The following is a 27,180-nucleotide window of genomic DNA, read 5'->3' on the forward strand; positions in this document are numbered from 1 at the left end:
TAAAATATTTAGTGATGTTTATTTCAATATCAAAATAAGAAAGAACACAAGAATGAGCGGCTTACTTATTAAGAACTTGCCGTTGCCCTCTAATGGGTTAAACTTCTTAAACCCACTTAATTATGAGAATTACTTTTAACTTCATTAAATCAAATACAAAAAATAAACACTTAGGGTCCTAAGGCGCGTCACAATGCTCATTGCTATCTTATACCCCTTCAATATGGTCTAGTTTCATGTCTTGCGCTGTTAAAATAGCGTCGGAGGTTAGAAATAAATCTACACTGATGAGCGTGGTGGTCTGGAAATGAGGTGTGTTATATTGCAATCTTTTAGATGCCAAAAACCACTGCGCTGTTAAGATACGAACGCGCCAAAGTCAGAGCTCATCTGCCTCTTAAATGGAATGATGAGCAAGTGACACTCTGATTGGTTTATTTCACGTTACGCCCAAAATTAACCACACCCATGATTAAATAAGAGATTAGTACATGCCTTTTGTGCATTTTGAGCCACACGTGGTGTACTTTTCCCGTCATTACGATAGCAAAGACTCACTGACACGCCCTAAATCAAGCTGCACAGTGCACAATTTACGGCTCATCTTAGATCACTAAAATAGAGCCCTTAGAGTGCATCGTAGTAGCCCCTTTTTTAAGCCCTCTTTTAGCAAGACTTATTATCATTAGAAATTGTAGATTTTATTGTTAATTTTTCTTTGGTTTCTTCAGATTGGAGACAGGAACGGGGAGCTGACGGCCAGGATGAACGTGGAGCAGCTGATGGAGGCTCTGGGCGTGAAGGAGGGAGATCTTTCTCCATGTGGTTCAGAGTTTGAGATGCAGGGTAAGACGATAATGCAAATTTTGGTGTATCAAATCTTTAGCTTTATTAATCAATGCTAATAAAACAGTACTGGTGCTGTAGACGGCTGCATTACGCAACAAATGAGGCCTTAAACCAACCAGAATGCTGTTTTAACGAGAGATCTAAGTTCCCTGACCAATCACAGCTCTAAATGACTCTACTCTAAGAGTTTTAATATTGTTAGATATGTAAGTACAATTTGCAAGCTGTGAGGTATTATCTTGTGGGATTAGCGAAACTGATTGAACTCTGGTCAACATGCTCATGGCAAGGCCATGTGAATTCTGGGTAGAGTTCGCACAAGATCTTATAGTACTCTGCTCTATAGTACACTCTGCACAAGGCACGTTGCTACCATCGTTGCTATCTTACACCTCGTCAACAGTCTATTTTCACGCCTTGCACCTGCGCTGTTAAAATAGCGAAACAGCATCAGAGTATAGAAATATATCTACACTGATGGGTGTGGTGGTCTGGAAGTGAGGTTTGTTCTGGTACATTTCTGATGTGTTTCTATCTTGTCAGCAGGAAACATAGGTGCGCCACTGACTGAATAAAACCCTGACAACAGTCAGCCGTCCAATCCTATCTTAGTCATGTAGGAGCACAAATCCAGCTTTTAACTCAACAATAAACAGAATAAAGAATAAAATAACTTTTCTGTTCCCTTTACAAATATCCCTTTTTCTCGAGCCGCGAGACACAATTAATACAGCTTTCACTGCATTTTACATTCTAATAAACTAAAGGGTAATGCACGTTAGCTGTGTTAATACGCTTAACATGTAAATTAACGGAGCTAAACTCTGTTGTTACTGTACTGGATGAGTTTTAAATACACTTGTTAAGTTATGTAAGTCTAGTCTATTAAAGGCCAGTAAAAAAAAAAAAAAAAAAAACTTATAAATCTGCACTGCAGTAAAAGTGTATTATTTCAGAAACTTGGCTTTATTTGTTCCACCATCTTTTCAGGTCACTTGCTTTAAAACAGTTTAATGTTAGCATTATTGCAACAATGCAACCTAATTTAAAGGCTATTATTTTATTAAACATTGGCAGTAAATAATCTCAAAGTAACAACATGAATATAGAAAAGAAAAACGGTAAAAATACGTAATACTTTTTTCGTAGACTAAAACTAGACTAAAGTTAATAATAACCAAAAAACTAAAATATATCTAAAACTATTATACATTTTAGTCAAAAGACTATGACTAAAACTAAATCAAAATCAACACTGGCTGGGTGTAAGATAGCAATGAGCATTGTGACACACCTTGTGTAGCGCACCATAGATAGAGCCCAATATACTGTTTATAAGCAGTATATGATTTTATAATACTGCTGTTTAGCCCATATTAAACAGTCCTGCCAGCCTGTCTTTTGTGTGCCCACATCCATTTAAATCACCCCACCCCTTTTCACAACACTCCCACTCGCGCCACATAGCTAAACACACACACACACACACTCTTACACACACTCTTACACACACTCTTTCACACCCCAGCTTGTGCTGTGATGGAGAAACAGTGAGGAACATTAAGGAACAGTGAGGAACAGTGGTCATCAGTGATGAATTGTGTTGCAGTTGGTAGACTGGTGTTCGGTGGGCAGCTCCACCGTTACAGCAGCAGCTCAGCAGTAATTAGCCGAAGCGCCGCGCCACGCACTTACCGATACCCCCGGGACGCCGCGCTCATGCAGCGCTGGAGTGCTCGCCGGCAGCGCGGGGTCAAGCCTGTTTAATAGAGGTAAAGTCAAATACGCTCATTACGGGTAATGGCTGTTAATAACCGTAGGTGGGGGATTTAACGGGATCTGGCGCTTTTCTACTCGATTTACTGCACTGTGTACTTTGACCAGTAATTGGTAATTAGCGGGTGATGTCACGAACGTTTGCGAATGGTGTCGTGATGTTTGAAGTGGACGCAGGAATTACACAGCTGCTGTATTAGCTTAGCATTTTCTATGCTAGCAGTATTCACTAATTGTTTGGACACTTCAAACACTTTTAGTTCAAAATGTATGAATTCTATCAGTCAGGTATTAAGGAGCAGTAAAGGAACTCTGCTGAAGTACAGAGTTATACAGGAGTTTCAGTGAAGTGTCTCCAGCACTAAGGCTGGGAGCAGCAGCATTAGCATTAGTCGCTAATTGCAGCGCTAGCTCTTTCACCATTTACGTTCCACTAGCGTTGCGGTTATTATGCGCTATTATACCTTAAATTATATATTATAACAGTTAGTGCCGATCTCACAATCTGACTGGTTGAGAAGTGTTCTAACCATGCTGATATTTGTGATCCATCCGCGGACAGGCTAGCACAGGCTAGCGCCCAGCCACGGCACGCTCGTCCACAGCCTAGGGTTTCCAACCGTCCTGCAAAATATGAAAACGTCCCGTATTTTGGCAGTAAACTATGCGTTCCGCATTAAATTGATCTGGGACGTGCTTTGTCCTGTATTGTCCTATTTTGTAGGGCTCCTTGTGCAACAAGCTGACTTGGTATAAATATCGCATCAATATCGAAACTCATTTGAAAGCCTATATTATGTCATTCGAATCTAATACTAAAAGTGTCTGCCTTAACACATTTTTTTTAACGAATTCAGCATACTGTGTTAAGTTTCATGGTCTGGAGTTTGGATAAATACATAGACTATAATGATTGTATACATTCACATAAAACTCACACACAAAATTGTGTAAATATAGCAGCAGCATTTAAGGTGGAACTAGTGTTATTATTACGTGAATAGAACGGCAGCATTTAAAGTGGAACAAGGTTGATTGTGTAAATATAGCAGCAGCTTTTAAGGTGGAACTTGTGTTATTTAATGAAAATAGTGCCAGCATTTAGGGTGGAACTAGCATGTTAATTTTTGCACTGTGTTTAAGGTGGAACTAGTGTAAATGTAACATCAGCTTTTAAGGTGGAACTGTGTGATTGTGTGAATTTCACATCATCTTTTAAGATGGAATTAGTGTGATTGTAAAAATTTTGCATCATCTTCTAAGGTGGAACTATTATGATTGTGTGAATTTATCGTCAGCATTTAAAGTGGAACTAGTGTGAATATATACGTTTCGCATTCACTTTTAAGGTGGAACTAGTGTGATTGTGTAAATTTGGGATCAGCTTTTAAGGTGGAACTAGTGTAATCACATAAATAAAGTTGCAGAGTTTAAAATGGAACTAGAATGATTGTATGAAAATAGTCACAGCATTTAAGGTGGAAGTAGCGTTTTTTTGTGAATATAGCAGCAGCATTTAAGGTGGAATTGGCATAATTGCGTGAATATAGTGGCAGCATTTGGAATGGAACTAGTGTAATTGTGTGAATTTCGCATAATCTTTTAAGGTGGAATTAGTGTAATTGTGTTGTTAAGTAATGGTTGTTAAGTTGTAGAGAACATTTTATTTGCAATCTACCTTTTTCTTAATTCTTTTACAATATGTGGTTATATGCCAAACATATGCTTTTTTGCACTGTTAAAAGAAACCCCTTGAATGCCAACGAAAAATAGTTTTCACTATTATAAATATACCTGCAGAATGAGCCCCCGGTCCCGTATTTATTTATTTTTAAAACTTGGCAACCCTACCACAGCCACTCTTAATTATCACATTAGGGTTCTACTTTTTTGCTATTTTTAAGAAAAGAAAAATTCACACTGTTCTCATTTCCCATTATATATCTACTAGAGACAGATTATATCTGTACAGTATCATTTATTTTACCTTAATCCTGGATATATGGAGATATTTGGAGTGCATTAATAGTATTATTAGTATCATGACATTCGGGATCATTGACTTCTGTTACAAATCTGATAAAATTCTTGTATTTTTAAATATCTCAGTTAGGGGTGTGTCAGATCATATCGTATGCAATAATAAAATTTTATTAATTTTTTTTTGTAGTAGTGTATTCTTAATATATATATATATATATATATATATATATATATATATATATATAATTCAATGTTTTGCCATATTGCCAAGAGTTTCGATATTGTGAAAATACCATGAAATTTTGCTTTATTATTTTGGGGCCGTATCGCCCACCCCTGTTCTGGTCTTTCTCTCCTGCTGGTGGAGGTAAAGGGCAGTGTTGTGCTGCAGGGGCTTCAGCTCAGGTCAGTTCAGGCCAGTCGGGGAAGCAGTGAGTCAGGACGAGGAAGGAACAGGCCTGGAGCCGGTGTGTGTGTGTGTGTGAGAGCATGTCTGGAAGGCTGTTTATTTGGAACTGGGAGGGTGTGTGAGGAAGCCAGGCTCCTGGTTTCTGTCTGTAAACAGAAACACTGGATACACAGAATTTAAAGAGACCCCTCTAAATTATACAGACCCCCCTTAACTCTCATACTCACACAATTACACTAATTCCACCTTAAAAGATTATGCGAAATTCACACAATTACACTAGTTCCATTCCAAATGCTGCCACTATATTCACGCAATTATGCCAATTCCACCTTAAATGCTGCTGCTATATTCACAAACAAACGCTACTTCCACCTTAAATGCTGTGACTATTTTCATACAATCATTCTAGTTCCATTTTAAATTCTGCAACTTTATTTATGTGATTACACTAGTTCCACCTTAAAAGCTGATCCCAAATTTACACAATCACACTAGTTCCACCTTAAAAGTGAATGCGAAACGTATATATTCACACTAGTTCCACTTTAAATGCTGACGATAAATTCACACAATCATAATAGTTCCACCTTGGAAGATGATGCAAAATTTTTACAATCACACTAATTCCATCTTAAAAGATGATGTGAAATTCACACAATCACACAGTTCCACCTTAAAAGCTGATGTTACATTTACACTAGTTCCACCTTAAACACAGTGCAAAAATGAACATGCTAGTTCCACCCCAAATGCTGGCACTATTTTCATTAAATAACACAAGTTCCACCTTAAAAGCTGCTGCTATATTTACACAATCAACCTTGTTCCACTTTAAATGCTGCCGTTCTATTCACGTAATAATAACACTAGTTCCACCTTGAATGCTGCTGCTATATTTACACAATCGAGGAATGTTAAATACCCACACTTCATAAATGGGATGTACCATCCTGTACTCTGCCCAGTGTCACTCAGTCTCACTCACAAGATAGCACCTCACAACTTATACGGGTGTGGTCTGTTCAATGTACATACTGTCCCATGACTTTTAGCACTGTTTGTATCTAAATGGGTCACATTGATCACAATATATATATACATATATATATATATATATATATATATATATATATATATATATATATATATATATATATATATATATATATATTTACTCATGATCCAGACGGGTCATGTGATCTGCTTTAAAAAGAGTTATTGAACACTGATCATGTGACCTTCACCTCCAGGAGCTCGACCAAAGTTCACTAAGAGGAACAGCATGGACAGTGTGGAGCTCTGGAAGTACAGTTCAGAAAAGGTAACATCTAACAACATCCTGAAGATTTAACATGAAATATATAATACATATATATATAAAATATATAACTCATTTAATTTGTTTGGTACTGGAATATTAAGAATTTAATTTTTCATCACCATTTAGCTGTTAGACATTATGGCTAATCCATCATTTTGGGCTTCATAATAAAAGGCCACATGTTAGATAGTATAAATGAAAAGATGTAAACTAAATTCAATGACTGTATTGAGTTTTTCACTTTATTTAAACTTTACCTGGATGTATTTTTCAGACTATAAGGCATACAAAAAATCCATTAATTTGCACGCTATGTATGAATTCTACCAGTCAGGTATTAAGGAGCAGTAAAGCCACTCCTCTGAAGTACTAAGGCTGGGTGCAGCAGCATTAGCATTAGCCGCTAACCACAGCACTAGCTCTTTCGCTCTTTCCATTCAGAGTCGAGTATATCAAAATGTAGTCTGCGTGTTTACCATGTTAAAACAAACTGATCAAAACACTGCATTTACGTCTCACTAGCGCAGCGGTTAACGGCTAATGCTAATGCTGCTGCACCTAGCCTTAGTGCTGGAGAAAATTAATTGAAAATTCATCCCTTAGACAAAATATTGTAAATCTAAGCTTACTGTAAATAAACGGAAGAGCTTTAGTCACCCAAATAAAGAGTTTTCAGGAGAGAAATCTGTGTAGATTAACATCCAGCACTTGTTTAACTTTAAAATATATATATATTTTAAATAATTACAGTTTTGTTTACTTAGGCGCTTCCCCAGGTTCCCTATTAAAAGGGGAAATTTTAAAAACTGCATTTTGTCTGTACTGAAACATTTAAGAGTGATAAACAGGCAAAAACTCTGTAAAAAAAAAAAATAAGAAAGCACTTAAAAATTATGAGTTTCTTTGATTTTACCAAATTGAAAACCTCTGTATAATCAAAAGGAAGATGGATGATCACAATCCATCAAACCATCAAAGCTTGGATTTTTGCACCAGGAGTAAAGCAGCATAAAGTTATACAAAAGCAGTGTGTAAGACTGGTGGAGGAGAACATGATGCCAAGATGCATGAAAACTGTGATTAAAAAACAACAGGGTTATTCCACCAAATATTGATTTCTGAACTTTATGAATATAAACTTGTTTTCTTTGCATTATTTGAGGTCTGAAAGCTTTGCGCATTTTTGTAATATTATAGGCATTTCTCATTTTCTGTAAATAAATGCTATAATTGAGAATATTTGTAGTTTATAGAATAAAACAACAATGTTCATTTTACTTAAACATAAACCTATAAATAGCAAAATCAGAGAAACTGATTCAGAAACTGAAGTATTTTTTTCAGAGCTGTATACTAGATAGCATTTCCAATGGGGGGAATGAATATTCTTTAGCATTTCCAGTTAGATCAGGTCTAGACTTAATCCATAAACAGAAAGCCATATATATATATATATATATATATATATATATATATATATATACTTAATTCCACTGGGCATCAGTGGATCCTAATAAAGCTGTTATTATGATGCAGAATGGAGACGGGCAGGACATGGACAGCATGTCCAGGAAGTCTAAGAGTCAGCTGTCTCAGTCCAGCCGGAGGAAAGGATACTCAGACAGCCAATCATCAGACGACAGGCAGTGGCTGGACTCACCTGTGGACACGGATGACATCACTGTGCAGGTCCCGCCCCCGGTAAGCAAACGTTTTAAAATAAACATTTTTTACACCAATAACAGTCTTTGTAATAATGCCCTGCTAAGTGCAGTTCAGACACTGACCTAGTCTTAGAGTCTCTATAAAACACAAAAAATCCACCGGAGATCCTATTTAAACCTATAGTTACTAACACACAGAGGTGGGTAGTCCAGTTCCAGAAAGTAAAAATCCACCCTGGGGTTTTTACTTTTAACTAGTGTAAACAGAAATGATCTAAACATGCACCTACCTATCTCAATTGTACTTGGCTGGTGGTGTTTTTCCTCCATAGACTAATTCTAACCATTTGTTTCTTAGCTCTGAATTACTGGGTAAAGTATATAAACACTGATGTGTTATTCGCACAAATAACATAGGAATGAACTGCATGCTGTTCCTAGCGCTGTTGGCTCCTCCTATCTGACGAGACGGCGTCGCTGCCCGGCTTCAGCTCTGTCTGTGGACGGTCCCGAGCCGAGGTGGGCGTGGCCATGAATACTAATTCATGGGTTGATGTAGACACGGTGCTTTTCCTGATCGACTCTTTTTTCTGAATATTTTCTTTTACTAAATACAGCAGACAATGAGGAAGAGGTTGAGGAAGAGTTTCATTAGCAGTACAGCATCATAAACAACTCAGAGAGACCTACTGTATTTCACAAACAACAAGAAAAGAGGATTTTAGAGGAAGGAGACCTAAAATTAAAGCATTTATTCAGATATTTCAGGTCCTATTTTAGTGATCCATAGCCGAGCTGTGAACAGCGCACTGTACAGCTTGATTTAGGGCGTGTCAGTGTGTCTTTACTATCGTAAAGACGGGAAAAGTACACCTTGCTTGGATCGAAACACGTAAAAGGCATGTATTAATACCTTTAAGAACCAGATGCACTCTGACTTTGGCAGATTGCTATTTTAATGATGCAGCTACCTGGATGGGTTCATTCTGTTTATTTGTCATGTACAAGTTAGGTTTGTGCACTGCTGCATGTCCATATGTGTGCGTAACAAGCAACAAGCCAAGTGTGATGACAATTCACTGCCAAGATAGCAATGAACGTCTGACTCTTGATTTCTGTGTAGGTTGTATTCAGTCAGTGGTGCACCTGTGTTTTTATGTTACCAAGATAGCAATGGCACTGGTATATGGTTTATAAGGCCCTGGAAAGCAGTACATTCTTGTCGCACCTTTGTAGAGGGGTAACAAAGGTAACAAAGGGTATAAAAGAGACAAAAGAAATGAAAGAAAAGAAAAAGAAGGGAAAGAGAGAAGAAGAAAGGACACAAAAAAACAAGATCTCTAGAAAGAGAGACATTAAAAGAAAGCAAAGGCAACAAAAGAGAAAATATCTTAAAAGACAGCAGAGAAAAATACTTATTTACAGCTTATAGCTGTTGTAGAGTTGGGGATGACGTCACACTTTTGTCAGTTTAGTCTAATAGTCCAATACAGGGCTCTAGTCCTGTGAAATATATCTGTTTTGCCATTTTAAGTGCTGCATCTTGACCTTTCCAACACAGGACATTTGCTATTATTCATTTTGTAATACGTTGTTTTTGTATTTTACCAGGAATAAACGGTTTAAAATGGTATATTTCACAGATTGATGAATGAATATTACTGCGATTTGATTGGTTTTGCTCTGTGGGGCTTTTAACATCATAACCCAATAAAATTCACCTCAATTTCCTTTTTTTTTACCATTGCTTTTCCTGAAAGTCAAGACCAAAGTCCTGACCATCATCACGTATGCAGTAGGAAGCAAATAATGACTATTGAGCAAATAATGACTATTACTGGTGAGGACAGCTAAACATTTAGTACATTTTAATATTTGACGTAACTAAATTATACTAAAAATGACAAAGGCTGGATGTTATTTTCAGAAGATTCTAGGATATTCCTAGAATGCATGTTTTTTTTTACTTTTTTCTTACTTTTCAAGGAAAGACCTCCCTAAAAATGATTAATTGTCTAGGAATTTTTTTTTTTTTTTTTTTTATTAAAGTCAGTATTTACCATATTTTTTGCCCTATAAGGTGCACTTAAAACCTTATAATTTTCCCAAAAATCGACAGTATGCTTTGTAATCCAGTGTTTTCTACCAGTCAGGTATTAAGGAGCAGTAAAGCCACTCTGCTGAAATACAGTTTTATACAGCATTTTCAGTAAAGTTTCTCCAGCACCAAGGCTGGAGACTGGAGAAGCATTAGCATTAGCTGCTAACCGCACTAAGTGCTAGCACTTCCGCCGTTCAGAGATGAGTATTATCGGCCTGTAGCCTGCTGCTAACCCTGGCTAGCACTACTGGAGCAGCATTAGCATTAGCCGCTAACCGTGCTAAGGACTAGTTAGCTCTTTCTCTGTTCAGAGTGAGTATATTAGATTGTAGTCTGTGTGTTTACAGTGTTAAAACAAGAAATGTGTGAGAAACCACTCGCTTATATTGCCCTGGGTTACTAAAACACTCAGGGTTCCTCTGTGTAGCGCTGTCTGGCTAGCGGTTAGCGGCTACTTCTGATGCTCCAGCCTTAGTGGAAATCTGCAAGTCTTAGCTTACTGTAAATAAACAGAAGCTCTTTACTCACCCAAATAAACAGTTTTCAGGAGAGAAATCTTTGTAGATTAACATCCAGCGCTCGTTTAACTTTAAAAACTATGCGCCTTATAATCCAGTCTGTTTTTTTTTTTATTTTGTGTTTAATGGACACAGAGTTGCTATACCCCTTCTTTTTCTTCTTCTATTGTTTAACTCTTAAAACCCTACGGAAGCATTTTCCGTTCAAAATCACACCTTGTGTTCTCAGCCTAATAACTCTTAATTAATCCCTTCGCACATAAACATAATCCATATATGGTTAGAAAGGGCGGAGCTTACTCTTTCTAAAAATAGTGATCACATCCCAGTGCGGTAAAGCTAAATCTACAAGAAACCCATTGAGAGAAAAACACCTAAAAAAGTGAAAAATCTCCTTCCCCAACCAATATTATTTACCTTTAGTGCTTCAAACATATTTATATGATGTTTCAAACCAAATAATATCAGTAAATAAAGACTCAAAAGTGTCCACAGAAAAAACAGTGTGAAACTACCTGCTTTACTCAAATTAAAGCTAGGTATGGAGTGCGCACTACTTTATATATATTATTATTATTTTTTTTTTTATTCACACATTTTTACTAAGTAGTTATTTTGCACTAAACATTTTTATTTATTTAGACTAAAAGTTTTCATTTTTGTATATTTATGTTTTCTTTGTGTGTCCTGATTCTCAAAATACTGAAAGGTATAGGCTGCTCTGAGTGTCAGGTGGTTTTTAGTATCTACATGTATCCTAGAGGTGTGATTATTGATTATCAAGATAAATAAATCCGTCTGATGCTGTTTCTCCATGTATTTTATCAAAGTAATAATTAATAATCCATGTAATGAACTCAAATCATCAATATTATTATGCTTTCACCTCATAAACACTCTAGTCTAACCAATTTTGAAAAGATATCTTAGGTGTGAATATATTTAAAGTCTATACATTCAAAAATAAGGGAAAAAAAAAAACACGTTTTGAGTAAAACATGATCAGTTCCAGGAAAATATAACAATTCTGCTTCCTTTTACATTTTAAATGATTATATTTTTGAGCGGCCGTATGTCTTCTGGAGTAAAAGAGATCAGGGCATGTGTCTGTCTGATATAATTACTGTGTTATAAGACCTGAAAAAGAGGAACTGAAAACAAAAACAAAGAAAAAACACATAAAAACCTAAAGCCTAGAGTTCAAAGGGTTAATGGGTGATGATAGACTGCCTGAACGTAAGAAACTTAAGAAAAGTGTTTTCACACTGCAAACAAACCATTGACTTTTAACTTTTATGGAGATGTGGATTTCATTTTCCAGCAGGAATTGGCACACTGCCCACACTGCCAAAGCAGCAATTGGTCTTGTTATATAATATTCTAATTTTCTGAAACACTGATTTTTGGGTTTTAATCAGCTGTAAGCCATAATTGTAATCAACAATAAAATAAATGAATGCTTAAAATAGATCACTCTGTGTTTTTAATACATCTATATAATATATGAGTTTCACATTTTCAACTGAATTACTGAAATATAGTCACTTTTCAATTATATTCTAATTTTGAATTGTATATACATACCTATATACCACCAATGTGTTATGCTTATACTAGCCTGTATCTCAGCCTGTACTGTACACTGTATATATTAAACTATCACTCAGCATTAGTCAGGATGCAGCATTACCGCGGCGCAGACTGTGCGGCTGCTGAAGACTGGCACGGGTTTAAGGGCAGGGCATTAAAACGCTGGTTTTGCTGACGAGGGTAATATACGCCGAGCCCTCGTCTCTCTTCAGCCTTTAATTGAATCTTACGGCATCTTCCCCGTCTGAAAGTGCTGCTGAGAGGCATTACCTGAGACTGAGAGAGCCGAGAGACAGATCAATAACACAGAGAGAGAGAGAGAGAGAGGGAGAGAGAGGGATGAAGGGATGACATGGGCTAATGGGGTTAAAAGGATGGTATGGGATTGAGAAGCGATATCCCGTTTGGCTCGTCCTGGTTTCAGGTTTATGTTCCTTTATACTATAAGATACATTTAAATCCACTCAACCATACCCTTCAGATCGCTTCAAAAAATGACGAGTTTCTTTGATTTTACCAAATTTAAAAACCTCTGGAATATAATCAAGAGGAAGATGGATGATCACAAACCATCAAACCACCAAACTGAACTGCTTGAATTTTTACACCAAGAGTAAAGCAGCATAAAGTTATCCAAAAGCAGTGTGTAAGACTGGTGGAGGAGAACATGATGCCAAGATGCATGAAAAAAACTGTGATTAGAAACCAGGGTTTATATATATTTAGGGTATATGAACTTGTTTTCTTTGCATTATTTGAGGTCTGAAAGCTCTGCATCTTTTTTGTTATTTCAGTCATTTCTCATTTTCTGTAAATAAATGCTCTAAGTGACATTATTTTTAATTTAATTTGGAATTTGAGAGAAATGTTGTCTGTAGTTTATAGAATAAAACAACAGTGTTTATTTTACTTAAACATAAACCTATAAATAGCAAAACCAGAGAAACTGATTCAGAAACTGAAGTGATCTCTGCTAGGCTGCTGCTCAGGCTTTGATAGGTGGTTACTAAAGCCAGGCGGACACTGTGCGATTTTTTTAATCGGATGCGTTCTGGAGAGCTCAAACAGCACGTTTGAATCGTTTGTCGTGTATGAACAACGCCTGCGATTCATCTGCACACACTGTACGGTCCGACTGACCTGCTGCGACGGGGGAGCTTACACTGCACGTCTAAACGCAGCCCGTAGGCGGAGCTTTCTTTGCGTACAAACTCTCGCTTCAACACAACGCCTTGCAAAAGAAAGCGCTTAGCTTTGCTTATTTGTGCCCTGTTGTGCGCTGAAAGTCCACGGAAGAGACGTACATGGACTCGCAGGTGGCTGAGGCGACGTGGACTCTACGGGTTGTCCGTTTTACAGAAGGAGAGCGCATAGAAAAATGACTGCGCGTCAGACTGCGAAAGAAACACCAGCAGCTTAAATAAAATAAAATAATTTTATTTTTTATTCTGTTTATTGTTTATGTAAAAACTGGTTTTGCAACACTGAATATTAAACAAGCAATCGGTTATTCACACTGGATAGGGACTCTCATTTACAGTGCCGCTGAGCATTAACAGTTTAAAAGGGATTAATAATATATATAAAAAATAGGAATAAAAACTGACATTTATTATAGACGAATAAAATATATACGTAAAAAAGGAAAAATAGGACCTTAAAAAAAGATCATAAAAATTGACATAAAAGGGAAAAAAATTATATCTTAAGATATATATTTAATGATTTGATTAATAAAAGAAGAAAAATAATTTAAATGAATAAATAAAAAATATAAAATATAAACTCATTAAAAATTCGTTTAAAATAACCCAGGCTTTCTGCAGAATAATCAAAGTTTCAGTTAGTTTCAGTTTCAAATCATGAAAACAGCTCACCAAAACCTCAAACTATACTTTATATTTGACTATATTTACTTACAGGTCCTTTGCTTGTACTTACAGGCCCATACTTATTTTTATTCAACTGAACTGAGTTCCTGTAGCCTCGCGCTGAATTCAGCTCCGCGCTGCGAAAGAGAGCGAGAGAGAGGCGCAGCGCATTTTGTCTGATTTATCTTGATTAATTATCAGTTCATTTATTAGCTTTAGTAAGTTTAATAGCACTAATTTTACTACACTTCTCCGACCTTATTTATTAAAACGTTTATTTTAGAAGACAGAGGTTATTATGCGGGCAATGCCGCGCGCAATGCCACGCGCTGCGCTAAGCTGGCTTTGCGTGGCTAATATTCTGGAGCACTGGACGAGATTTTAATTAATAAATTAACATATTTATAATTTTAATAAATTTGCCCTGGCGAAAAGAAACGAATTATAAAATATAGCTTTATATTTCTGTGCATGTTTTAAGTTTTATATAATTGACGGGCAGCACCAGAGGCTGACAATGTGCTTTATTTTTCAGATATAATAGCAAAGTGAAATAAAATAAATGTATGTTTGTCAAAGATATTTTCTCTTTTAATTTTTCTTTTCAAAAACTCCAGCTATTGACTGAGAATAAGCATCTGTTGAAATTCTTAAACAGCAGAATGCCTGTGTCTGCTATATTAAGCTATAAGTCTGTGTACCGAACATAAATATAAATCCTTATAACTGACAGAAATAAATATGACTAATAATTATTTATAGTTACTGTGCAGATTTTTGGGAAAACAGGTCGTGACGTTAAGAAATCGGCCCGCAAAACAGCTCACACTGTGAGACAAGCGACCAAAATTTCTGGCATGTCAGAAATCCCTGGTCGCGTCCGACTGCTCATTCGCAGCTCCTATGGGCAATTAATCGGACATCGCTTCCCCTCTCACACTGCACGACAAACGACGCACGATCAAGCTAAAATTCGGCCCGATCATGAAATTCAGTCGCATCCGACCAGATCGGGCTTAAAATCAGGCTAAAATCGCACAGTGTCCGCCTGGCTTAAGGTGTTGCTATGGTATAGCTGTAGGGTACTAAAGTTGTTGTGGTATAGCTGTTGCTAAGATAGTTGCTGTGGTTTATTACTAAAGAGTTAGTTGCTAAAGTGTTGCTTTGTGGTTGCGAATGTGTTGCCAAGCAGGTGATGCTAGGCTGTTGCTAAGGTCTTACTTGCAAAGGTGGGTGCTTTGGTGTTGTTATGGTCCAATGGTTGGTTGCTTCAGTGTTGCTAGCTGGTTGCTTAGGCTTACCTAACCAGGTGCTGAGATGATTATGATGATAATGATGGTGATGAATTTTGTATGAATGTAATTTTTATTTATTTTTATATTATTTACAGTTTTATTGAGCAAATAAACACTTCCCGCCCCTTTAAGAAGACTTTTAATGCCTTTGAAAAACATTTGCCCCATAATGAAAATTTGCCCCAGAAATTATTAGCTAATGCTAATACTGCTCCAGCAGTGCTACCCAGAGTTAACTGTAGGCTACAGTCTGATAATACTCACCTCTGAACAGCGAAAGAGCTAGCGCTTAGTGCAGTTAGCAGCTAATGCTAATACCGCTAAGCTTAGATTTGCAGATTTCCTCTAAGGCTAGCCAGACAGCGCTACACTGTGGAACCCTGAGTGTTCCAGCAACCCAGGGCGCTATTAGCTAGCGGTTTCTGCCATGTAGCTTGTTTTAACACGTAAACACACAGACTACAGTTCAATATACTCACCTCAAAACAGAGAAAGAGCTAACTAGCCCTTAGCATGGTTAGTGGCTAATGCTAATGCTGCTCCAGTCTTGGTGCTGGAGAAACTTTACTGAAACTCCTGTATAACTCTGTACTTCAGTGGAGTGACTTTACTGCTCCTTAATACCTGACTGGTAAAATTCATACATAAGGAGCACCGGATTATAAGACGCACTGATGGTTTTTGGGAGAATTAAAGGATTTTAACTGCATCTTATTGTGCAAAAACAGTATTTTTTTATATTAGACAGTAGCACAGTGTCAGTTAAAGCCCAGGACTGGTCAGTGCTCTCTCTCACTGAGCACGTTCTCCTCGTCTCTGTACACTCTGTGCAGAACATGAACAATATTAAGAATGTGTAAAAATATACGTTCTCATTTTCCTCAGCGCTCGCTCCCACCTGGCCGTCCCTGAGGGCGGGGCTGGCCTGGTTCTGGCAGGGGAAGGTGTGATGGTGTGTACGGGGTGTTAGAGTCTATATGAGAGGCTGTTTATAGAGCTCTGCTGAGGACTCCAGATACAGCAGCACAAGGCCTTTTCCCTATATGACCTTTGACCTGACCTCCAACATGCACAATCACATCACATCACATGCACGCATACGTGCACAAAAACACACTGCATTACTGCAGATATATATATATATAGATATAAAGCTCTGAAAAAATAAGAGAGCACTCAAAAATGATGATTTATTTGATTTTACCAAATTAAAAACCTCTGGAATATAATCAAGAGGAAGATGGATGATCACAAGCCATCAAACCACCAAACTGAACTGCTTGAATCCAAAGCAGTGTGTAAGACTGGTGGAGGAGAACATGATGCCAAGATGCATGAAAAAAAATGTGATTAAAAACCACCAGGGTTATTCCACCAAATATTGATTTCTGAACTCTTTTTGTTCAGAAATTTCTGAAAACTTTATGAATATGAACTTGTTTTCTTTGCATTATTTGAGGTCTGAAAGCTCTGCATCTTTTTTCAGACTTTCTTTACAGCACTAAAACTACTTTTTTACCTTTTTTTTACAATATTAAAAAAAAGTAACTTTTTAATTTTTTTTCCACAGTACTAAAATTACTTTTTTTTGTTTTCTTTATAGTAGTAAAATTATTTTTTAGTTTTTCTTTACAGTATTAAAATGACCTTCATGTTTCTTTACAATTCTAACATTACTTTTTTTAGTTTTTTCTTTTACAGTACTAAAATGACTTTTTTCAGTTTTTTTACAGTACTAAAATGACTTTTTTCAGTTTTTTTACAGTACTAAAATGACTTTTTTCAGTTTTTTCACAGTACTAAAATGACTTTTTTCAGTTTTTTCACAGTACTAAAATGACTTTTTTCAGTTTTTTTACAGTACTAAAATGACTTTTTTAGGTTTTCTTTACAGTATTAAAATGACCTTCTTCATGTTTTTTTTACAATTCTAACATTACTTTTTTTAGTTTTTTCTTTTACAGTACTAAAATGACCCTTTTCAGGTTTTCTTTACAGTACTAACGTATTTTTATGTTTTCTTTTCAGTACTAAAATTATATTTTATAGATTTTCTTTACAATACTAAAATTACTTTTTATTTTTTTTTTCACAGTAGTAAAATGACCTTTTACAGGGTTTCTTTACAGTACTAAAATTATTAATTGTTTCCCTTAAGGTCTTGGCAGTTGAATACAAAGCAGCTTTTCAAATGATGATAACTATAAAATAATAAAACTGTACGATACTTTTTATAAGAAGAGCTTTATATAAGTTTTAATAACCACAGTAATGTAGAAACATGACTTTGTGTATGCATTTGAATAATTATTTGTGTTTATTATAATTCTAGTGTTAAAATAGCAAATAAAGCTATTTTATTCAGATTTTTACAGATGCTTTAAACTTTTGCACAGTACTGTATATAAACACACACACACACACACACATACATATATATAATATAATCACCTACCCCCGGGACCAGTGTGAGTGTGTGCATATATAACACACACACACACATAACACACACTGATCCCCGGGGTAGGTGAGCCCCACCGTGTGTGTGTGTGTGTGTGTGTGTTTGTGCGCACAGACCGAATGACCGTAAGATTGGGGTCGAGGTTTCTATAGCAACTGTGATGTCATGCAGACAAGGACCGCCCATTTCTCTCTCTCTCTCTCTCTCTTTCAATGTGTCTCTCGCTCACCCACCAGCACCTAATTGAATAATTACACTCAATGCAATGCATCGCCGGCTGAGAGTGTGTGTGCGCGAGAGCGTGCGAGAGTGTGTTAGAGAGTGCAAGAGTGTTTCAGAGTGTGTAAGGGCGTGCGAGAGAGACTCTTGTATATTTATATATAATATAGAGACAATATAAATCATTTATAGCAGTAAAATGTCGTTGCTGAAAGGCTGGCGGATGCAGGTGAATGAGCTGCACTGGTGAGTAAATGTGATTCATGTGAGTTAATGAGAGAAAAGTTTGGTTCTGATTTAGAATTAAAGTGATTTTAGTGGATTTTTAGTTTTATTAATATAAAATAATATGAAATAATAGTGATTTTTTTAGTGTTTATCATCATAAATTAATGTGTCCGGGGCCGGCTGGGCTGCGTATGAGCAGATTGCACTGGTTTATAATGGAGGTGGACAGTGATTAGTGATGGAATCCTCTCTCTCTCTCTCTTTCTCTCATTCTCCCTCTCTATCCCTCTCTCATTTCTCTCTCTCTCTGTCACAATGTGACCTTGATCAGAGACCCCCCCTCTTTATAATGAGTTGTTTTCCCACAGTGACACAAAGATGGCCTGCAGGAGAGAGAGAGAGAGAGAGAGAGAGAGAGAGAGAGAGAGAGAGAGAGAGAGAGAGAGAGAGAAAAATAGACAGAGGGAGATAGAGATAGAGCAAAAGAGAGAGAGGAAGAGAGAGAGAGAGAAAGAAAGTGAGAGAGAGAGAGACTGAGAGAGATAGGAGAGAAAGAGAGAGGGTGATAGAGATGTACGGAGGAGAGAGAGGGGTAGAGAGAGATAGAAGAGAGAGAAAAACAGAGGTAGAGAGAGAAGTAGCAAGAAAAAGAGAGAGCAAGAGGGAATGAGAGTGTTACAGAGAGAAAGGGAGGGAGAGATACATAGAAAGAAAGATAGAGATAAAGAGAGAGAGAGTTGAGAGGGAGAGAGAGGTAGATAGATAGAGCAAGAGGGAGATGGAGAGATGGGTATAGAGAGAGAGAGAGGGGTAAAAAGAGAGAAAGAGAGGGAGTGATACATAGAAAGAAAGATAGAGATAGAGAGAGGTAGATAGAGCAAGAGAGAGGGAGGGAGGGAGGGAGGGAGAAAGCAAGTAGATAAAGCAAAAGAGAGAGATTGAGGGAAAGAGAAAAAGTGAGAGAGAGATAGAAGAGTGAGAGGTAGATAGAGCAAGAGGGAGATGGAGAAATAAGTATAGAGAGAGAGAAAGGGGTAAAAAGAGAGAAAGAGAGGGAGAGAGAGGTAGATAGAAAGAGAAAGGGAGAGGTAGATAGAGAGAGAGATGGGTAAAGACACAGCAAAAGAGAGAGAAGGGTAGAGAAAGAGAGAGAGAGAGAGATGTAGATAGAGCAAAAGAGAGAGAGTTGAGAGGGAGAGAGAGATAGTGGTAGAAAAAGAGAGAGAGAGTGGTAAAGAGAGAGAGCGAGAGAGAGAGGGAAAGAAAGAGAGAGAGTGAGAGGAGGAAGAGAGGAGTGTAGAGGAGGGAGGCTGTGGTCAGAAGCTTCATTGGCTGTTTGTGTTCACCTGGATTCGGGCAGGACAGAGACTAAGTATGACTATTTATTATTATAATTTATAAATATATAATTATAATAATTATTAATTCAGTTTACTATTAGAGTATTAGAGTATAGAGTATTTTAGTTTATTTGTGATTGCTTTTTTTGTTCTATCCATATTTTAGACATCCTGATTGTTTGAGTCTGTTGTTTTATACATTATATATTAATCTAAGATTATATTTAAAACTGTGGTTACTGCGATAATATATTTATGCATGCAACTAATATGGTTGAGTTGGAAGATATAAGGTTTTGTGTGACAGTGACTATTGTTTTGCACTTTCTGACAGTATAAATTACCAGTTACCATCAGGTATAATTTTTTTGTGTGTGTGACAGTGAGTATAATCTAAAATATATCAAAGTATATATATTTTAATTTATATATTTAAATATCCTGTGAAAGTAAATTCAGAGTATACACTTTTTATAATGTTCATAGTATAAACTTGACTTCCATTTGATTTCCATTTGTTCTATCCATATTTTAGACATTCTGATTGTTTGAGTCTGTTGTTTTATACATTATATATTAATCTAAGATTATATTTAGATATATAACTGTGGTTACTGCAATAATAATATATGTATGCAGCTAATATGGTTGAGTTGACAGATATAAGATATAAGGTTTTTGTGTGACAGTGACTACACTCTGATATATGGCAGTATTAATGAAATGCAATGCATTTCAAGGAAGTCGATTAGAGTATATACATGTAATATATGCAGGGCGTATATAGTCCTGTTCTATAAAAACCCACCTTCAGTTTGTTGTATTTAATGTTTTTCACTTTCTGCCAGTGTGATTCTGCCAGTTCTTCTTTATATCATATTAGAAATATATAACAAATGGACCAATAGAAATGCTGTAAATATAGCTTTTGGTAGATATAAGTTTTTTGCGTAACAGTGAATACTGAATATTCTTATTTCAGTGCATAATGGAAGCATTTCCAAGCATTTCTATTGGTTCATTTATCATTAAATTGTGATGCCAGATTCATACAATGAATAAAAGTTGAAAACAGCAAAAAAAAAAAAAAGGTGCGTTTGAAGGAATGGACCAATAGAAATTATGCAAAATGGTCTGAAATATAATCTTTTTTCATTGACCTCTATTGAAATATTTTTTTCCTTCACATATAACGATTCATTTCATGCAGAAAAATCGTGAAACAACAAATTATTATACTTTTTACTTAAACTAATTTGATTATATACATTTAATGTATGTAGGATGTACAGTATTTTGTCTATGTATCATAAAAACCCACCTTGTTTTTTTTTGCCATTGTTGTTTTGCACTTTCTGATAGTATAAACGTAACATTTACCAATAGGGGTATATATATATTTTTGTGTGACAGTGAGTATAATCTAAAATATATCAAAGTTTATATATTTTAATTTATATATTAAAATATCATGTGAATGTCAATTAAGAGTATACGCATTTATAGTATAGTTTATGTTTATAGTATGAAAATTACTTCCATTTAAATATATTTTCTGTGGGAAAAAACATAAAGCAAATCATTTTTAAGTAAAATAAGTCAATTAGAGTATATACATTTAATTTATGTAGGACGTATATTTTACTTTTGGTAGATATAAGATCATATTTTGTGTGTTTTACAGCTACTACAGCCTTATTTTAATGTATAACTTTTAATGGAAGTCAGTGTGAATGTATATTTTTTATATATTTACATTTAATTGAAGCATTTGTATTGGTTTATTTATCTTAAAATTGTGATACAATATATAGAATAACAGCCAGATTCACATTAGGAAGAAAAGTGGAAAATGCTAAAAATTAAACTGGGTTTTATCCTACAGAAAATATATATAGGGTAAAGTGAATATATACATTAATATACATTAATCTACCTAATAAGTTCTCTATTTAAGTTTATGCACAATTTGCTTAAACATCTTGCTTTATTTAGATGTTTGCTACATGCATGTAGCCTACATATATGAACTGAAGTATGTACTGAAATACAACTTCAACTTTCAATGGAAATCAGTGTAAAAAGATATGATTATTAAGTTGTTCTGGGGGATTTCTATTGGTCTGTTCATCATACAGTTCTAACACAGTGTAATGTACAACCGCAAAATTCACATTATAGCAAAATGTGGAGATATGTGGAGGTTTTTGCATGCCAGTGACAATGTATAACCTACATACATTAAATATATATACAATAATTTACCTTTTTTTACCTTACATTTAAACGTGTATGAAAACCTATGAAATATAATCAAGAGGAAGTTGGATGATCACAAGGTACAAACCAAACTGAACTGCTTGAATTTTTGCACCAGGAGTAAAGCAGCATAAATTTATCCAAAAGCAGTGTGTAAGACTGGTGGAGGAGAACATGATGCCAAGATACATGAAAAAAACTGTGATTAAAAACCAACCAGGGTTATTCCACCAAATATTGATTTCTGAACTCTTAAAACTTTATGAATATGAACTTGTTGTTTTCTTTGCATTATTTGAGGTCTGAAAGCTCTGCATATTTTTTTATTATTATTATTTCAGTAATTTCTCATTTTTTGCAAATAAATGCTGTAAATGAGAATATTTTTATTTGGAATTTGGGAGAAATGTAGTCTGTAGTTTATAGAATAAAACAACAATGTTTATTTTACTCAAACATAAACCTATAAATAGCAAAATCAGAGAAACTGATTGAGAAACTGAAGTGCTTTCTTCATTTTGTTTCAGAGCTGTATACGGGTAGTGTACCTCCGGGTGAGAGACCATAGACTACAGGGGGAAGCAGTTTTAAAGAAGTTCTAAACCCTGAAGCATGTTTCATTATTTTCATTAATAGCTGAAATGTGTTCCTTAGAAGTTGTGACACATCCCAGTCCTGATATAAAAAAAATATTAACATTTCCTAACCTTTAAAAAACACTATTTTATTGTGGTAATTTCTGCCTCTGCAGTGCCCCCTCAGGTTAAACTGTGCTATAGGCGTTGATAATGTTTCTTACAATATGCAAATCATTCAATCAATAATAATACCGCCCCCTTGGTGACGTCCAATCATCTGCATCTTACCACTATCAGAGGAACACTGCACTGTAAGCCTAGATAAGTTAAATTTACTTACAATATTTGAGGAAACTGGTTGCCTTAAAAAAAGTTAGGTAATGTTGAATGAAAAGTTGAGTTAGCATAAATTAAAACATCAAGTTTTAATTACAACTAAAGGGGAAGTTGATTTATTTGTAAGGTAGCCCAGGGGGGAATCACTATGATCACACTGATGGTGAGTGTTAGTCAGAAACTGTTGGACACACCCAGTATGCAAATAGATTGTGACAGAAGCCAATGGAAAAGAAGCTGCTAATTGCAAAACAGACTAAACTCAGTTATTATAATAAGTTGGTTCAACTCAAAGATCTCAGTTTGAATAGTACAGTATATGTGCCCACAAATCTGAGTTCAACTAACTCAAAATAGTTGAGTATTGTTTAGAAATCTCCATTTTTATGTAAAACAGACTTAAATACTTTTTGTTCAAACAGTGTATGGGTTTAGAGTGTACTGAAGCTCAGCCAAATCAGTTTCTTCCTTCTGCTCCACCCCTAAACCCATACATCACCCAGAAATTTGAGCTGACGGTGGAAAAATCAGCAAAATCAGGGGGTTTAGTTGCATTATTTGTACATTAAATGTTTTAATACATTTTGAATCATAGCAAAATTGTGTATTGATTCACTGAATTTGAATCATTACTGAGTCGTTTGCTAACGATTCGTATTTGATTGGTGATTTATAGCCCCCTGTTCAGTGCTTTACGCTAGGCTAAAGCCGAGCTCCGCTGCAGAGGGGGGGGGGGGGGGGGGGATGGGGGGGGGAGGGGTCAGATGGTCCGCAGGCTAATTCCACAGCTACCGCCTCTATTGATTTCTTGGTCACTTTGATGAGGCTTTGATGTCCTCTGTTTCCTATCAGCCCTGAAAAGGTTGTGCCACTCACACGGCTAAAGTCTCGATTGTCCATCTCGCCACCTTCCTCTAAACACACACACACACACCTGCACCCGGCTTCTGAAGAAACACCTGCTGGACAGGTGTACGAGCAGGGAGGGTCACGGACAGAACGGGTCATGTGATAAAAATAGCTCATCCAAAAGACCTGTGTCTTTTTGAGCATTTATAACATCTGGACGTCTGATCTTTATCTGAGCAGTACTGAGAGATAGAGACTTTATATAGATTATATAACTGAACACATACCACTGAAGAAATGTCTTTACACATCAGTTATGTCATTCTCTCTTTAAGGAAAAATGTTAGGACACCCCCACATTTTTCTAAATATAATCTATAAAATATCATAAATCATAAGAGGTTAAATAAGGTTAAATATAGTATAGTGTATGGTCTATACTTTGACAGATGGATGAATGAATGGAAAGGGATTACTTGGATTTCTGCATAAATTGGTCATTAAATTGCAGATCAGACCTGCAGAACGGTCAGGAGGAATTCTGGATCATTCCTCTTCACTAAACTGTTTCAGTTCAGCTATAATATTATGGGATATCTAGTGTGAATTAATCGCTCTCTTGAGGTCATGATGCCACAACAGCATCTCGGTTGGGTTCAGGAGGTCAGGACTCTCCAGAAGGAGTATTTATTTATTTTCTTCAGTTGAAGTCGTTCGGTTGTTGATTTACTTCTATGTTTTGGGTCGTTGTCCTGTTGCATCATCCATCCTCTGTTGAGCTTCAGTTGGAGGACAGATGGTCTTAAGTTGTCCTGAAAAAAGTCTTGGTTAACTTGGGAATTCATTTTTTTCCATTGGCGATGGCAATCCGTCCAGACCCTGAGGCAGCAAAGTAAAGCAGCCCCAAACCATGATGCCCCCTCCACCATGTTTCATAGTTGGGATGAGGTTTTGAAGATGATGGTGGGCTGTGCCTTTTTGTCTCCACACATAGCGCTGTGTGTTTTCCTTCCAAACAACTCAATTTTTTTGTTTCATCTGTCCACAGTATACTTGAACTCATGAACATTCTTGTTTAATGTTTTCCTTATTATTGTAGATTTGTCAACAAAAATGTTAGCATGTGCCAGAGATTTCTATAAGTCTTTAACTGACACTCTAGGATTCTTCCTCACCTCATTGATCATTCTGCATGTGCTGTGCTCTTACAGTCATCTTTACAGGACTTTACAACGCCTAGGGAGAGTAGCAACAGTCTGTCATACCGTGCACACATGAACAGCAAGGCTTTTAGAGATACTTTTGTAACCCTTTCCAGCATGATTCACATTAAGCAATGTTTCTTAAGAAGAGCAGTCTTTTTAAAGGGCAGGACAGCTTTAACCAACACATCTAATCTAATCACATCCTGGATCCAATTAACTCTTAGAAAAGTCATTAGCCGAGGGGTTCACATACTTTTTCCCTTCTCACTGTGAATGTTAACATGTTGTGTTCAATAAAACCATGCAAACATAATTTTTTTTGTGTGGTGTCAGTTTAAGCAGATTGTGTTTGTAGATAGATTGATAGATAGCAAGGTAGGTGGACAGACAGCAACCACCTAGCAACCACATCCACTATATGGCCAACATGTTTGGGGATACCCCTTGTAATTAATGCATTTATGCTAATCTTATCTTACGTAGAACACTGAAAACAATGTTGTTGAATACAGCTTCTCACAGCATTTCACGTCTGATATTTAATAGAAAGAAAGAACAATCTTTAATGGAGAGATACTAAAAAGAGTTTATCTTTCTTTTGTTGGATAACTGTCTCTACTGCCCAGAGAAGACATTCTTCTAGATTTTGCAGCATTTAGCAAGAGGTTTGATGTTTCTTAAATGTTTTAATGGGGGTATCTAAGATCACCATCGACTTCAGACATACGTACTAAAATAAATGACATCATACACATATTCGTGGATGCATTGTGGCTAAGGAGTGGGGGAAGGTGCTGTAAATTTGATTTCTGGTTTTCTCTTTAAATAGAAGTGACACCCAGGTGAACACTCGGGCCTGGGTAGATGTTTGAAGATGCTATTTTCGCTCCTGCATTAATACTTCTAGCACAGGATCACAGACTGTGTCACAAAGTGCAAATGGAAATCCATAATGAGCTTTAGCTCCCAATTTAACCCTTAAACGCATCCTGCGTTCCATCAACCGGCCTATGCGTCTCTCGACACGGCTCTTTAACACTACCTGACCTAAACACGGACACGACTGTGAGTTTTGATTTTATGTCAATGCTCCAAAAACGAAGTGGACACGCTGAAGTCACAGGTCACTAGTGATCCATGTATTGGATTCAGTAGAGTGTAAAAACACAGCCGAGGGCAACGATTGATCTGCATTGATTTCGGAAAGTTCAATCAATTAAAGATTCTCTAGCATGGAAAACTACATTTATCTCGGCATGGTTGACTAATGAGAGTGCAGCACGTGCTGTTTCTCCTTCAAAAGAACATCTAAAAGAACCAAAACAGAGCTGGAAAAACAGGCTAATTCCAAAACCCCAATACTGTTACATCACAGTCTTGACTCACTTTATTATATTTAAGCTGCACTCCTTTTGAAAAGTTTCAAGCAGCACATTTTAACTGAAATGTCTTCAGAAAATTATTTTTTTTTTTTTTGGAAAGAAAGTCGCAAGAGCTTTACCAACCCAGAGTTAAAAATCCAAGATGGCTGCTCCATATCAATTAACCTGCACTAGTTTAATCAAGTAAATATGGACTAGCATGCAAAAATATATTTATTTTGGCATGGTTGACTTATGAGAGTGCAGCGCAGGCTGTTTAACCCTCAAAAAAACATCAACAAGAACCAAAACTGAGCCGGAAAAACAGGCTGATTCCAAAACCACAAAACTGTTACATCACAGTCTTGACTTATTATATTATATTTAAGGTGCACTCCATTTAAAAAATGTCCAAGTAGCAAATTTTACCTGGAATATCTTTAGAAGTCAGATTTCCTACACAGAAGGAAATTCAAGGAAGCCTCACCAACCCAGAGTTGAAAATCCAAGATGGCTACTCCATATCAATTGATCTGCACTGGCTTTATCAATTAAAGGTGCACTAGCATGGAAAACTACATTTATCTTGGCATGGTTGACTAATGAGAGTGCAGCACATGCTGTTTCCCCCTCAAAAAAACATCAACAAGAACCAAAACTGAGCTGGAAAAATAGACTGATTCCAAAACCCCAAAACTGTTACATCACAGTCTTGACTTATTATATTATATTTAAGCTGCACTCCAATTAAAAAAATGTCCAAGTAGCAAATTTTATCTGGAATTTCTTTAGAAGTCAGATTTCCTACTCGTAAAGAAAATCGAGAAAGCCTCATCAACCCGGAGTTTAAAATCCAAGATGGCTGCTCTAATCAATTAATCTCCACTGGCTGTGGAAAGTTCAATCAATTAAAGTTGCAATAGCATGGAAAACTACATTTATCTCGGCATGGTTGACTAATGAG

The 27,180-nt window shown here is 36.3% G+C and overlaps 1 protein-coding gene across 2 annotated transcripts in view; it reads left to right on the plus strand.

Annotated features, from left to right (window-relative positions):
* gpsm1b (G protein signaling modulator 1b) overlaps positions 1 to 27,180 on the plus strand; it is an 82,706-nt gene that overhangs the window by 45,107 nt on the left and 10,419 nt on the right. For both annotated transcript variants that reach the window (XM_049465888.1, XM_049465886.1), the window contains exons 9-11: positions 732 to 846; positions 6,271 to 6,341; positions 7,878 to 8,042. In XM_049465888.1, the coding sequence (XP_049321845.1) occupies positions 732 to 846; positions 6,271 to 6,341; positions 7,878 to 8,042 (351 nt within the window). The remainder of the gene's footprint in view (positions 1 to 731; positions 847 to 6,270; positions 6,342 to 7,877; positions 8,043 to 27,180) is intronic.

This window comes from Astyanax mexicanus, chromosome 1 (genome assembly GCF_023375975.1).
Source record: "Astyanax mexicanus isolate ESR-SI-001 chromosome 1, AstMex3_surface, whole genome shotgun sequence".
NCBI lineage: Eukaryota > Metazoa > Chordata > Actinopteri > Characiformes > Acestrorhamphidae > Astyanax > Astyanax mexicanus.